This window comes from Hemitrygon akajei, chromosome 3, assembly GCF_048418815.1.
Source record: "Hemitrygon akajei chromosome 3, sHemAka1.3, whole genome shotgun sequence".
Taxonomy (NCBI): Eukaryota; Metazoa; Chordata; class Chondrichthyes; order Myliobatiformes; family Dasyatidae; genus Hemitrygon; species Hemitrygon akajei.
In genome coordinates, this window is record NC_133126.1 from 191,985,862 (window position 1) to 192,000,929 (window position 15,068).

At 43.9% G+C, this 15,068-nt stretch overlaps 1 protein-coding gene across 1 annotated transcript in view; it reads right to left on the reverse strand.

Moving 5' to 3' along the window:
- dhx36 (DEAH (Asp-Glu-Ala-His) box polypeptide 36) overlaps positions 1 to 15,068 on the reverse strand; it is a 129,272-nt gene that overhangs the window by 93,695 nt on the left and 20,509 nt on the right. The window contains exons 5-7 of the mRNA XM_073041640.1: positions 11,715 to 11,885; positions 9,555 to 9,634; positions 996 to 1,070 (exon numbers count right to left, since the gene is read on the reverse strand). Of these exons, the coding sequence (XP_072897741.1) occupies positions 996 to 1,070; positions 9,555 to 9,634; positions 11,715 to 11,885 (326 nt within the window). The remainder of the gene's footprint in view (positions 1 to 995; positions 1,071 to 9,554; positions 9,635 to 11,714; positions 11,886 to 15,068) is intronic.

Sequence of the window (15,068 nt, forward strand, 5' to 3'; positions counted from 1 at the left end):
ACCTGTTAACAAGACCGGGTCAGGAGTAGCATCTGGCAAAGTACAGCATTTTTTTTGTAAAAAGTAATGCAGATAGCTCTGTGCATCATGGTAAAGCCCTCGCCACCTTTGAGCACATTTACACAGAGCACTCTTGCAGGAAAGCAGCATCCACCAAGGACCTCTATGATCCATGCCATGCTTTCTTCTCACTAGGGCCATCAGAAAGGAGGTACTGGAGCCTCAGGACTCAGGTTCAGGAGCAGTTATTACCCCTAAAACATCAGGCTCCTGAACCAGAGGGGATAACGTCACATAGCTTCACTCGCTCATCATGGAACTGTTCCCACACTTTCAAAGACTCTTCATCCCATGTTCTCGATATCTATTAATTATTTCTTTTCTTTCTCCTTTTTATATTTGACAGATTATCTTTTACACACTGGTTGTTTGCCCGTCCTTTTGGGGACCTGCTTCCATTCTGTTTCTTGTATTTACTGTGAATGCCAGCAATGAAAAGAATCCCAGGGTTGTATATGGTGACACAAGTTCTTTGATAATAAATTTATTTTCAACTTTGAACTTGGGAACTTGACAAATCAAGAGTAGCTAAAAAAAGATTAGCTTCATTTGTCACACATGCATCAAAGGATATAGTGAAATGCTGGCAGTCCACAAGTGTCGCCACACTACCAACATCAACATAATAAACCCACAACTTACTAATCCTAACTTGTACGCCTTTTGTACATGGGAGGTAACAGAAGTGCCTGGAAGAAACCCATGCATTTACTGGAAGAACATATTAACTTCTTACAGACAGCAGCAGAATCGCACACCGATTTTAAAGCTAGTGATGTAAAGCACTGCATTAATCACTACTCTACTATCGCGCTGCACTATCATGCTGCCCTTTTATAACTGTAAATACACACTAATGATTTTATGCTCTTGCAATGGAATCAAGTTTAATATAGACTAAAGTGCAATAACATACTAATTAAATGCATACTTACGAATCTGACTGAAGCCACTGGAGAACAATTCCTGTAGTGCAGTACAAAATGGAACCTTGTTTGCGTGGAAAGCGACTGTGAAGCAAGGGAAGTGTGAACGTTAAAAAAGCAAAACGCTACCTTTCAGCCCGCTAATTATAATTCATGTAGCTCAGAACTGGACATCCAATAACACCATCAGCAATTACATATCCCTTCAACATTTTCCATTCAGTTCTCAAACCAACCTGCATGACCTTAATCACTGTCAGAATAGCAAAGCTGACTACTTGCACTAAGACTATCTTGGCTTGCTTGCTTTTTTCCTGGATAATATATGTTGATGCTTACCTTGTGAATGGTGTGTCTCTCACGCCATGTGCCTGTGATGCTGTTGCAGTGCACAAGAATAAACTTGACTTTTACATTCTTTTTTTAAAATTAGAAATGCTAATATATACGCAGTAACCTAGTACCTTTAAAACAGAACAGTACAAGTCCTTTGGCCCATTATGTTGAGTTTTAACCTACTCCACAATCAATCTAATCATTCCCTACCCCCCTCCCCATAGTCCTCCATTTCCTTTCATCCATGGGCCTATCAGAGAGTCTCTTGAATAACAGATCTGCCTCTACCAGCACTTCTGTCAGAACATTCCACACACCTACCATTCACTCATTATGTGCCGTTTCATATGACGTGGGCGATCATGGCCTTTCCACGATCATGATTGTTCTTGGCAATTTTTTTCTACAGAAGTGGTTTACCATTGCCTTCTTCTGGGCAGTGTCTTTATAAGAAGGGTAACCCCAGCCATTATTAACACTCTTCAGAGATTGTCTGCCTGGCATAACTGGGACTTGTGATACGTACCAGCTGCTCATATGACCATTCACCGCCTGCTTCTAATGTTTCAGGAGATCCTGATTTGGGGGCGGGGGGAAGGGGCGAAGCAGAGGCTACTCCTTGCCAAAAAGGTGACCTGTATGCTAGAGCACGTTACACTTCCTTTGGTAGAGATGCATCTCTACTTCACTATCCTATATACCTATTACTCTGCACTTTAAAAAAAAACTACCTCTGACATTCCCCGTTCTTTTCTTCGATCATCTAAAAATTATGCCCCTTGGTATTAGCCATTTCCACTCTGGGAAAGGTTTCAGGCTGTCCACTCTATATATGCTTATTATCTTGTATAGTTCTGTGAAGAACCTCTCATTCTCCTCCTTAAAAGGATATTTCCCAGAGCACTTCAGAGGCTACAAGATGACAAATAGCAGGTTCAGGAACAGTTGTTACCCCTCAACTAGTGGCAAACTTCATTCACCCCAACATTGAAATGATTCCACAATCTATGGACTCACATCCAACGACTTTACAACTCATATTCTCAGTATTTATTTACTATTTATTATTATTAATTTGTGTCTTCACAATTTATCTTCTTTTGCACGTTGCCTGTTTGTCAGACTTTGCGTGTGGTTTTTTTAATGATTCTATTAAAACTTTGTTCTACTGTGAATGCCCACAAGAAAATCAATCTCAAGGTAACATATGGTGACATGTATGTACTTCGATAATAAATTTACTTCAAACTCTGTTGCTTGTACTAGTATCCCCTTACATCCTGTGGTGTCTATATTTGCCTTGTTTCATGATGTTCTGGTGAAGTGCATTGGGATGCACTTTGAAGTTTGAAGGCTTTCAAAAGAGAACACATTAGGCCAAGTCAGGCAATTGAGGCATTTTGCAACAAGGAGGAAACAAGAGAAATTGCAGGTCTGAAAGTCAAGCGACACAAGGTGGTGCTAGAGCAATTCCGCAGGTTGGGTAGTGTCTGAGAGAGGAAAAGGATAACTAACGTTTCAAGTCAAGACCCTTCATTAGGACGGAAGGATAGAAGGGAGATAGCAGGTAAAAAAAAAGGTGGGAGGGGGAAGTGAGAGCTGGTGGGTGATAAGTGGATCCAAGTGAGGAAGGGGAGAGAGTGAGAATGATTCAAGGTGGTAGGAAGTGACTGCTGGCAATTTCAACAGGCTGGAGATCATGGAATCTAAAATTAATGTCTGGTGGAATCTGAGTTTTATAATAGTGGTGGATGGCATCAATCTGTCTCGAAGGACAATGGATGATGATCATCATCATAAGCCTGGACAGAAGGTATGGAGATCTTGAGATGCCCAGTAATCAAGATCCCCCTCAGCCTCTCCAGTGTAGTCCAAAGGACGGCTTATGAAGCAATACGTTTGACACCAGCTTGGCTGCAGGAGCTGCTGGAAGAATGTTCAGTGACATTCAGTCATCTTGGGGGCTCCACTCCAGGTCTGTCTGGGTGCACACCTGCAGCCATCGTCTCTAATGAGGCTGGTCACAAGGCAGTGTGGCTATCTACCCACAGCTGGAGATCTGTTTCACAAGCACCAGGGTATGTCCACATACCAGTGGGTCTGCGTGCTACGTGTGCAGGGCCCAGACCACCTCTCCATCCTCTGTAGTTTAGCCCAAGTTCAAAAGGAGTTCAATTTCCATGTGTCGCCAGCGAGGAGGCACTACCTAATTTGCTTTTTAGCTGATCGGCACAAAATTGTGGGCCAAATAGCCTATTCCTGTGCTGTACTATGTTCTATTTAGAAAGAAGAGGCAGAGAGTGATGATGGCGCTAAACGGCGATTCCTTTGCCTGCATCTTCGAAACAGATTTCTATCTTTGATCTCTTTTTTTCCCCTTTCAAGGTTCTTTTGAAGAACTTCGGTTCTTTGCAGGAATGGAACCCGCTCTCAGGGCCTCACGACTGGCCGCTTTTCGATATGTCAAGGCCTTCAGGGGGCCAGATTTTCGTGGTTCTGGAGGTGTGCTGATTCAAGGAAGCCTGATGCAGGCGGGAGAGCAAAGAAGGTCAGAAGCAGCAGGCTTGCTGTTGGCTGTGTGCTCAGAGGCTCAGAAAAAGTGACGCAATTTTAACACCATAAATCAGCAAGTGTTTTGTTATGTCTCCCCCCATGCTGTGAAAACTAGGACACCTTTCTCCCCCTTATTAGGGAGGAAGAGAGCCTGTGGTATGTTGAATACTGGGTGAACGAGTAGTCTATGTGATACTGCAAGCCTGTGTCTTTATTGAGGCTTTGCTGCATGCTTGAGTGCTTGGTGGGGGTACTGAAGTTTTTTTGCTGGTGGGGGTGGGGGGGTCATTTGCCTTGCTGCTGCTTGTGTGGGGGGGCTTTGGGATTCTAACATTTAACAGTCATTCATTCTATGGGCATCCCTCTGTTTCCATGGATGTTTGTGAAGAAAAAGAATTTCAGGATGTATATTGTATACAACTCTCTGAAATTAAATGTACCTATTGAAACTACTGAAAGGAAATTTAAGGCATAGTTAACTGAAGTCATGACTGCCTATCCTAAGGCAGAGAAAATACCTTGGAAAACTCAGGCTGGAAAAGCAATGAATGTCAATTGGATGGCATTGAATGATAAGTTTGAGGGATACAACGAGGTTTCATATAGAACCCAAACAAATAACACGGGTGACTGCAATTACACCAGAGAAACACCTGTTGGCCTTAGGATTTGAACCTCCAATAATGAAGACACAAGATTCTGCAAATGTTCGAATCTGGAGCGGAAAACAAACTACTGGAGGAACTATTTGATTATGCAGTATCTGTGGAGGGAAGTGGACAATCTACAGTTCGGATAAGGAGCCTTCTTGATGAAGGGTCTTCACTGACAACATTGACTGCCCATTTCATTGCATAGGTGCTGCCTGACTGCTGAGCTTTTCCAGCCTTTTTCCTTCTGGCCTACAGAAGATGATGGGATGTGGACCAGAAGAGAGAACATCCAGTGTGAGTGAGTGCTTGATCAAAACAGCAATCTGCTCCCTGCAGATCCATTCATTACTTCCTAAAATAATCTGTATTATATAGGGCTTTCAACAAATCTCCTCCAAAGCATTTTACAGTAGTACAATCAGATAAAATTGCCAGTGCCACTGCACTAAAAGAGGTTTTCAAAAGCAACTGAAAAATTGTTGAAGCCTTGAGATGGAAAAATCTGTTCTAAAATAAATCATGACTTTCCATCACATCTTTTGTCATATATAATTTTGATTTATGCTTGAGTATTCATATACACTCAGTGGGTACCTCCTGCTCAAGGTCTTCTGCTGCTGTAGCCCGTCCACTTCAGGGTTTGACATGTTGTGCATTCGGAGATGCTCTTCTGCACATCACTGTTGTAACACATGGTTATTTGAGTTACTGTCGCCTTCCTGACAACATGAACCAGTAATCTGGCCACTTTCCTCTAACTCCTCCCACTAACAAGGCACTTTTGCCTACTGAACTGCCGCCTATTGTTTTTTTCCCATTTTATGCACCATTCTCTGTTGTGCGTGAAAATCCCAGGAGATCAGCAGTTTCTGAAATACTCCGTTTGGCATTGACTCAATCCACTGTCAAAGTCACTTACATCACATTTCTACCCCATTCTGATGTTTGGTCTGAACAACAACTGAACTGCTTGACCAAGTCTGCATGCTTTTATGCATTGAGTTGGGTGTCACATGATTGGCTGATTAGATATTTGCATTAACAAACAGGCAAACAGGTGTACCTAATAAAGTGGCCAGAGAAGAAAACTGCCCAAGGCTTAGCGATCAATAAACCAAATGAGCTGTATGTACTGAGGAGGAGCACGACAAATATAACAATTTCACTAATTAGTTGAAAGCACTGCAATTTAAAATAAACTGTTCAATGAAGAACACAATTAGTGTGCAGGAGGAGCATTTTTACCTGTAATTTACATAATTGTATTGAGAAGATGTTAGCGGCAGCTGGGTAGAAAACAGGGAACCAAATATAGCTTTATAAAAAGGTCTCAGCATTGCACAGGATGCAAAACAAAGAAAGGCAAGTTTGTGCTGCTCACTAAAAGCAAGCAAACAGCATCTAAGAGCAGTCGCGTTTCTGGATCATTGGGACCGCTTTTGAGGCAGGCATGACCTGTACCAAAAAGACGGGGTGTACTTGAATCCGAAGGGAACCAATATCCTGGCGGGGAGGTTTGCTAAGGCTATTGGGGAGAGTTTAAACTAGAATCGATGGGGGGTGGGAACCAAACTGAAGAGATGGTGGAAGGGGCGGTTGGCTCACAAATAGAGAAAGCTTGTAGGCAGTGTGAGAGGGAGGATAAGCAGGTGGTAGAGGAGGGATGCGCTCAGACTGATGGTTTGTGGTGTGTCTATTTTAATGCAAGCAGTATCACGAACAAAGCAGATGAGCTTAGAGCGTGGATCAGTACTTGGAGAAATTATGCTGTGGCCATTACAGAGATTTGCATGGCTCAGAGGCAGGAATGGCTACTTAAGAGTGCCAGGCTTTAGACCATATATGTCAAACTCAAGGCCCGCGGTGGAATTATCTTTGGCCCGCGAGATAATATCTGATTACTATTAAAGCTGGCCCCAGTAATCGAAGCGCCTATGGCATATGATATGGCTAATGCTGAGTTTATTCAGGTACCAGGTTTTCAGGGTTTTTAGTGTTTATTCGGCAGTCTTCTTCATAAGAAACGGAATTTGTAAAGTGAAACACTTTGTAGTTATAGCAGAGACTGAGACACATGAGAGCAGGCTGAAAAAACGGAGGCAACGAAAGCTGCATTCGCACGCGTCCGACTGATCCGGCCCGCATGAAGCTGCATTTTGCTCAATCCGGCCCGTGACCTAAAATGAGTTTGACACCCCTGCTTTAGACGTTTCAGAAAGGACAGGGAGCGAGGCAAAATAGGTGGGGTATGGCACTGCTGATCAGGGATAGAGTCACGGCTGCAGAAAAGGAGGAAGTCATGGAAGGATTATCTACTGAGTCTCTACAAGCGGAAATTAGAAACAGGAAGGGGTCAATAATTCTACTGGGTGTTTTTCATAGACCACCCGATAGTAACAAGGACATCGAAGAGCAAATAGGGTGACAGATTCTAGAACAATGCAATAGTAACAGGGTTGTCGTGATGGGAGATTTGAATTTCTCCAATATTGTCTGGCCTCTCCCTAGAGCAAGGGATTTAGATGGGGTTTGTAAGGTGTGTTCAGGAAGGTTTCCTGACAATATGTAGATAAGCCTACCTGATCTGGTATTGGGAAATGAACTTGGTCAGGTGTCGGGTCTCTCAGTGGAGATAGTGATCACAATTCTATCTCCTTTACCATGGCTTTGGAGAGGGATAGGTGCAGATGTATTAGGAAAGCATTTAATTGGAGTAAGGGGAAATATGAAGCATAAATTGGGAGCAGATGTTCTCAGGGAAATGTATGGCAGAAATGTGGGAAATGTTCAGGGGATATTGCATGGTGTTCCACAAAGGTACGTTCTAAGGAGGGCAGGGTACGAGAACCATGGTGTACAATGGTTGCAGAAAATCTAGTCAAGAAGAAAGGAACAGCTTATGAAAAGTTCAAAAAACTAGGTAATGATAGAGATCTAGAAAATTATAAGGCTAGCAGGAAAGAGCTTAAGAATTATATTAGGAGAGCCAGAAGGGGCCATGAAAAGGCCTTGGCAAGCAGGATTAAGGAAAACCCCAATGCATTCAAAGAGCAAGACGATAAGACGTGATAGAATTGGACCGATCGAGTGTGACAGTGGAAAAGTGTTATGAAACCGGAGGAGATAACAGAAGTACTTAATGAACACTTTGCTTCAGTATTCACTACAGAAAAGGACAGTGGCAATTGTAGGGATGACTTACAGCAGGCTGAAAAGCTTGAGCATATAGATATTCAGAAAGAGGACGTGCTGGAGCTTTTGGAAAGTATCAAGTTGGTTAAGTCACCGGGATTGGACAAGATATACCTCAGGCTACTGTGGGAGGCAAGGGAAGAGATTGTTAAGCCTCTGGCAATGATCTTTGCATCATCAATGGGGACAGGAGAGGTTCCGGAGGATTGGAGGGTTGCATATGTTGTTCCCTTATTCAAAAAAAGGGAGTAGAGATAGCCCAGGAAATTATAGACCAGTGAGTCTTACTTCAGTGGTTGGTAAGTTGGTGAAGAAATCCTGAGAGGCAGGATTTATGAACATTTGGAGGCATAATATGATTAGGAATAGTTAGCATGGCTTTATCAAAGGCAGGTTGTGCCTTACGAGCTTGTTGAATTTTTTGAGAACGTGACTAAACACATTAACGAAGGTAGAGCAGTGTATGTAGTGTACATGGATTTCAGCAAGGCATTTGATAAGGTACCCTATAGATTTATTAAGAAAGTAAGGAGGCATGGGATCCAAGGGGACCTTGCTTTGTGGATCCAGAACTGGCTTGCCTACAGAAGGCAAAGAGTGGTTGTAGACAGGTCATATACTGTATGGAGATCGGGTGACCAGTGGTGTGCCTCAGGAATCTGGTCTGGGACCCCTTCTCTTTATGATTTTTATAAATGACCTGGATGAGGAAGTGGAGGGATGGGTTAGTAAATTTGCTGATGACATAAAGGTTGAGGTTGTTGTGGATAGTGTGGAGGGTATCAGAGGTTACAGCAGAACATCGACAGGATGCTGGGCTGAGAAGTGGCAGATGGAGTTCAACCCAGATAAGTGTGAAGTGGTTCATTTTGGTAGGTCAAATATGATGGCAGAATACAGTATTAATGGCAAGACTCTTGGCAGTGTGGAGGATCAGAGGGATCTTGGGGTTGAGTCCATAGGACACTCAAAGCTACTGTGGAGGTTGACTCTGTGGTTAAGAAGGCGTATGGTGTATTGGCCTCATCAACCGTGAGATTGAGTTCAAGTGCTGAGAGGTAATGTTGCAGCTATATAGGACCCTGGTTAGACCCCACTTGGAGCACTGTGCTCAGTTCTGGTCACCTCACTAAAGGAAGGATGTGGAAACTATAGAGAGGGTGCAAAGGAGATTGACAGGGATGTTGCCTGGATTGGGGAGCATGCCTTTTGAGAATAGGTTGAGTGAACTTGGCCTTTTCTCCTTGGAGCGATGGAGGATGTGAGGTGACCTAACAGAGATTTACAAGATGGCGAGAGGCATTGATTGTGTGGATAGTCAGGGACTTTTTCCCAGGGCTGAAATGGCTAACATGAGGAGGCATAGTTTTAAGGTGCTTGGAAGTAGGTACAGAGGAGATGTCAGGGGTAAGTTGTTGTTGTTGTTTTTACGCAGAGAGCGGTGAGTACATGGAATGGGCTGCTGGCGACAGTAGGGACACATATAGGGTCTTTTAAGAGACTCTTGGATAGGTACATGAGCTTAGAAAAACAGAAGGCTATGGATATCCCTAAGTAATTTGTAAAATACATGTTCAGCACAGCATTGTGGGCCGAAGGGCCAATATTGTGCTGTTGGTTTTCTATATTTCTAAGAAGTATTTTCAGATATATAAAGAGTAAGAGAAGTGAGAGTGGATATCTGACTGCTGGAAAATGACACTGCAGTGATAGGAATTGGAGGGACATAGAAATTGCAGACTTACTGAATATTATTAAGCAGACGTACAGCTGTATCTAATAAAGTGGCCAGTGAGTTTATGCCAGGGATAATAAATGTGATTCCAATACTGACCTTTGTAACCGAATCTGGTAGCCAGTGCTGTTTCCTTCACCACAAACTTCAGCTCTTTCTGCTGCCACTCTCTCAGCGATCTGAAGGTGCAGAAATGGTCAACATTAGATGTAGGCCATTCAGCCCCTCAGATGTGTTCCAGCGCTCAACTGGATCATGGCCCATCTGTACCTCAACTGGTTACCCATCTCGTGTCTAAATCCTTTGACACTCAAAAATTCACTCGGTCGCAATTAACCCCCAAGGTCTATTGCTTATCAGGAGACAATCCTACGAAAATAAGTACTTCTTGATATTCCTTCGAAATAGCTCTAATGTCCTTTTCTTCTTAATCCCGCCCTCCCATAATCATCTGAATATGATAATTCTCAGTCATCCAGGTCATTGTATATCAAGCAGTAATAAATCAAGGCAACTGGACTTGGTGTTTCTAGACAACAGAGCAAGTCCAGTTGCCTTGACTTACTACTGCTTGATAGATCTCAATAATCTGTTTAATCTTTCAATCAGATCCCCCCTTGAAAAGTTAAATGAATTTGAGCAAGTTGGGCATTAATTGGCGCAAGTTGATGCTAGTGCACAGATGAGTGGAAGAATCCAGGTGGAGCTGATGGAAGAGTATACAGGATCTACATAGAAGACTACACAGGATTTACTACATTCATTTCAGGATGTGGATGCATTAGCAAGAGGGCAGAGCAGATTTATCACGACGCTGCCCAGATTAGGGGTCGTGTTTATTCTTTCACTATGGTAACAGGCCCTTCCAGCCCAACGAGTCTATGCTGTCCAACCAGACCCATGTGACCGACTAACCTACTAACTCAAAGATCAAGAAGGCAAAGGAGGGGAAAGAAAAGGAAATACAGAAGCTGGGATAGTGGAAACAGAAGGGAGTAGTAACCAGAAGTTGGAGAAATTTATGGTTGTGTCATCCAATATAGACCCTTTTTCTCATTAAAATCCATTGGGAAGGTAGTAGAGGAATCTGAAGTCCTACACTCAGTGATTCAGAATTCAGATTTCTGTATGGTCCATGAATGCATAAACACTTGTGATTGCTTTTTTTTTTGCACTATCATTGTCATTTTGTCTTTGCACTGCACTGTGACCACAAAACATGTTTTACATCATCCAAGACAGTGACAACAAATCTGATTCAAGCAGGTGAGGTGTTCCTGTCCACTCCAATGTGTGTACACCCAACTTGCTCAACGATCCCTCCGTCATTAGGAGCTGCTTCACTGCAGAAATTCACCATGAAATATTTCTGAGGAGCCCCAGTGGGAAGCATTAGTCACTGCCCATTACACTACTGGAGTTTAGAGAAGCAACGAAGGACTCCAGCTCTGGTGACGTTCGGGGTTTCCTTCATCATGTCAGTAGACTCCTCTTGGTTTTCACTCCTGTCCGTCACGCAAGTTCTGGGTGGAGATTCAGGAATACCACCGCACTCAGACGGAGAAGGATTCTTCATTGCCGTTTCCGAAACAATTTTGTTTTACCAGTCAGGGTTGTCAGCCCTGAGCTGAGCCCCTAAAGCTGAAGGACCGGTGGACCACTCTTCGTCTGGCCTCTACCCTTTGACTTATTTGGCATGGATGACCCAACCAAGAGTCAAACCATAAAGCTCTGACTCCAGCCAACACAGCTCTCCAGGTCATTGAGATATGGCAGCCTCCAAACCCAACAACAAGGTTGTGGTCCTCTTGGAGAATGAAAAGCATGTACAACACAATATAACATGTATTGGGGTAATGATTTTTTTAAAAATTGTTCATGAACAGCACTCTTTTCTTCAGGTAGCTTCTATACTCTTCCTCTCTCCCCTCTTTCATAAACACAAGAGATTATGCAGATGCTGGAAATCCAGAGTAACATATACAATACTGAGGAACTCAGCAGGTCAGGCAGCATCAATGGTAGCAAATAAAGTCAACGGTTCAGGCTACAGACCTTTCATGAGCTCTGATGAAGGGCCTCGACCCAAAACGTTGACTGTGTATTTGCTCCTTTGCACAAATGCTGTCTGACCTTCTGAATACTTGCAGCATTTTGTATGTGTTACTTTCCCCTCATACTGAACTTACTCAGTTTGTCTCACAATATTTTGCTCAGTGGCATAACAACTGGAAACACCAGTGGAGTGAGCGGACTTACAGATATGGCACTGATCCGACGCGGCTGGGTGCACACAACTCTGCACAGCGAGCCCATTCCTCTCTCGATGTAGTCGTCCAGAATGAACTGCGTTACCTGCGTCGTTTTGCCACAACCCGTTTCTCCACTTATGACAACCACCTGATTCGTGCTGATCAAGTCTACCACCTCCTGCAATTAAGATTTTTTAGGAACATGGTCAGGAACAGATTATGGTGACACATCAATGCTCTTGATTTTTCAATACAATTGAAGGAGCTGCGAAGGCTGAGGGGAGATCTAACAGAGGTTTACAAGATTATGAGAGGCATAGATAGAGTTGACAGACAGTATCTTTTTCCCCCAAAGTTAAAATGTCTAATACCAGAGGGCATGAATGTAAAAGGAGACGTGGTAATTTCAAAGGAGAAGTGAAGGGCAAGTTTTTTTTTTATATAAACACAAAGTGGCGGTGGGTCCCTGGAATGTGTTGCCTAGGATGGAGGTAGAGGCAGAATACACTAGGGACTTTTAAGAGACACTTAGATAGGCATATGAATGTGAAGAAAATGGAAGGATATGGACATAAGATTAGTTTAGTTGGTCATTTGATTACTAATTTAATTGGTTCAGCACAACATTGTGGGCCTGTTCGGTACTTTATGTTCTATGAATAGTGGGTGTCACTGCAACCCCGAAGACAGTTAAATCTTCTCTTTGACAGGAGTTTAGTAGGACACTCTCCAACTGCTTTTGGCTGACATGTCAAACAACCTTGAGACTGTAGATGAGAAGGAACCACAACGGAGAGATCTGCAGTCACCTCCATGTCGTACTGGGAAATTCAGGGAGATTTCATTCCCAGACACAAGAGGTTCTGCTGTTGGCCACGGCAGATTTGAAATGTGGAAGAAAATGCCAAACTTAAATGGGTCAAGGATGGTGAGTCTCATTTTGTGAGACTGTGCTTAGTCTTCCCCCCCTCCCCAACCACCTTGTGGGCTCTGCTTGGAACTAATACTTGCTGTGGGATAATCTAATCAGAATAACTGAATGTGGGCACAAAGAGCTTCAGGTAATGACCCGCTAAACTGGAGACGTTTTGGGCTGAGAACCCCTCATCCTATAAAACTATGGATGTAATGCTGAGGCTTTATAAGGCACTGGTGACGCCTCACTTGGAGTATTGAGAGCAGTTTTGGGCCCCCATCTAGGAAATGATGTGCTGACATTAGAGAGGGTTCAAAGGAGGTTCACAAAAATGATTCTGGGAATGAAAGCAACACACAATATGCTGGAGGAACTCAGCAGGCCAGGCAGCATCCAGGAAAAGAGTATAGTCGACATTTCGAGCTGAAACCCTTTGGTAGGACTGGAAGGAAAAAAGCTGAGGAGTTGATTTAAAAGACAGGGGAGGAGAGAGAAGGGTGACAGGTGAAGCCTGAAGGGGAGGAATGAAGTAAAGAGCTGCAAAGTAAATTGGTGGAAGAGACAGAAGGCCAGGGAAGAAAGAAAAATGGGGAAGAGCACCAGAGGGAGGTGATGGGTGGGCAAGGAGATAAGGTGAGAGAGTGAAAAGGGGATGGGAAATGGTGAAGGAGGTGGGGTGGGGTCATTACCAGAAGCTCGAGAAATTGATGTTCTGCCATCAGGTTGGAGGCTACCCAAACAGAATACAAGTTGCTGTTCCCCCAACGCAAGTGTGGCCCCATCATAACACTGGAGGAGGCCACGGCTATCGGAATGGGAATGGGAAGTGGAATTAAAATGGGTGGCCACTGGGAGATTTCACTTTTTCAGGTGACTGAGCATTGGTGTTCAGCAAAGCAATCTCCCAATTTACGTCAGGTCACACCAATATACAGGAGGTCACATTGAGAGCACCAGACACAGTATATAACCCCAAAGGACAGAGAAGTGTTGCCTCACCTGGAACAACTGTTTGGGGCCCTGAATGATAGTGACAGAGGAGGTGTAGAGGCAGGTGAAGCACTTGTTCTGCTTGCAAGGATAAGTGTCAGGAGAAAGATCAGTGGGGAGGGACAAATGTTGAAGAAAAGATGGAGTCTCTAAGGACCCAAGAGCTAGCATTGGAACCTGAGAGACACGGGATTGCAGAGTGTTTATGGGGGAACTGCAGCTCATGAAGACCCGGCCTGAAGGTCAAGGCTGGATTCAGAGTCGGAGGTTGTGCAATTGGCACTTCTGAGGTGCTCGAGTTCACTGGAACCTGTATTGATAGCGGTGGAGACCGGGTTTAGAATTTGAACTGGATTATTAAAGCTGTTGAGATCAGCAGCAGGGTTCGCAGTCTGGAGGCATTCCGGCCTACCAGCGTTGGAGTCAGCAGGTTCTGTGATCTGTAGACTGGCGATCTTCCAATCCTTACTGGGAATGAAAGGCTTGTCCTCTGAGGAAGTGGAAAGGATGTTTCCTATATTGGAGGAGCCCAGGACCAGAGAGCACACCTCAGAATAGAGGAATGTCCATTTAGATTAGAGATTAGGAGACATTTCTTTAGCCAGAGGGCGGTGAAACTGTGGAATTCGCTGCCGCAGGTGGCTGTGGAGGCCAAGTCATTGGGTGTTTTTAAAGCCAAGGTTGAAGGATTCTTGATAAGTCAGGCCATGAAAGGTTACAGGGAGAAGGCGGGAGAATGGGGTTGAGAGGAAAATGGATCAGCCATGACCAAATGGTGGAGGAGACTCAATGGGCCGAATGGCCTAATTCTACTCCGACATCTTATGGTCTATCAGGAAAACAGGAGGTGTCAAATTCTTGAAAGTGAGTCCATAGGTTGTGTTCAATGATCGGTTCAGTGTCGTGGTGAGTGAAGATGTCCATGCTGTTTCAGGAGCCTGATGATCAAAAGGTAATAACTGTTCCTGAACCTGGTGGATGGCTGATATTAGGATAGGGCAGGATCTTCTGGTCACGTTTAGACGCTCTTGATGCAAAATGTGCACTCTGCAACAACTGAGCCAACATAATCGAAGGCCAATCCCACCCTGGGCTCACCCTCTTCTACCATCCACAGTGGACAAAAGCTTGAAAGCAATGCCACAAGGTTCAAGGTCAATTTCTGCCTCACTGCTGTAAGACTATTGAACAGACCTCTTGCACGATAAGATGGACTATTAATCTGACAATCTATTATGGGAGTATCAGTAAGGCAAGGATTAAAGATAATGTCCAGGCAAGAAAAGTGTGGGGCAGTTGTAGTCAACTCAGACAAGTGGGGCCTCAGAACTGAGACCTTTTCTAGAGAAGTCTTTGAAGCACAACGCTGCCCTTTCTATAGCAGGAGGTGCTGGAGACAGAAGAAATAGTAATATGACAGGATGTGAAACACACCCAATAATTAAATGACAATTG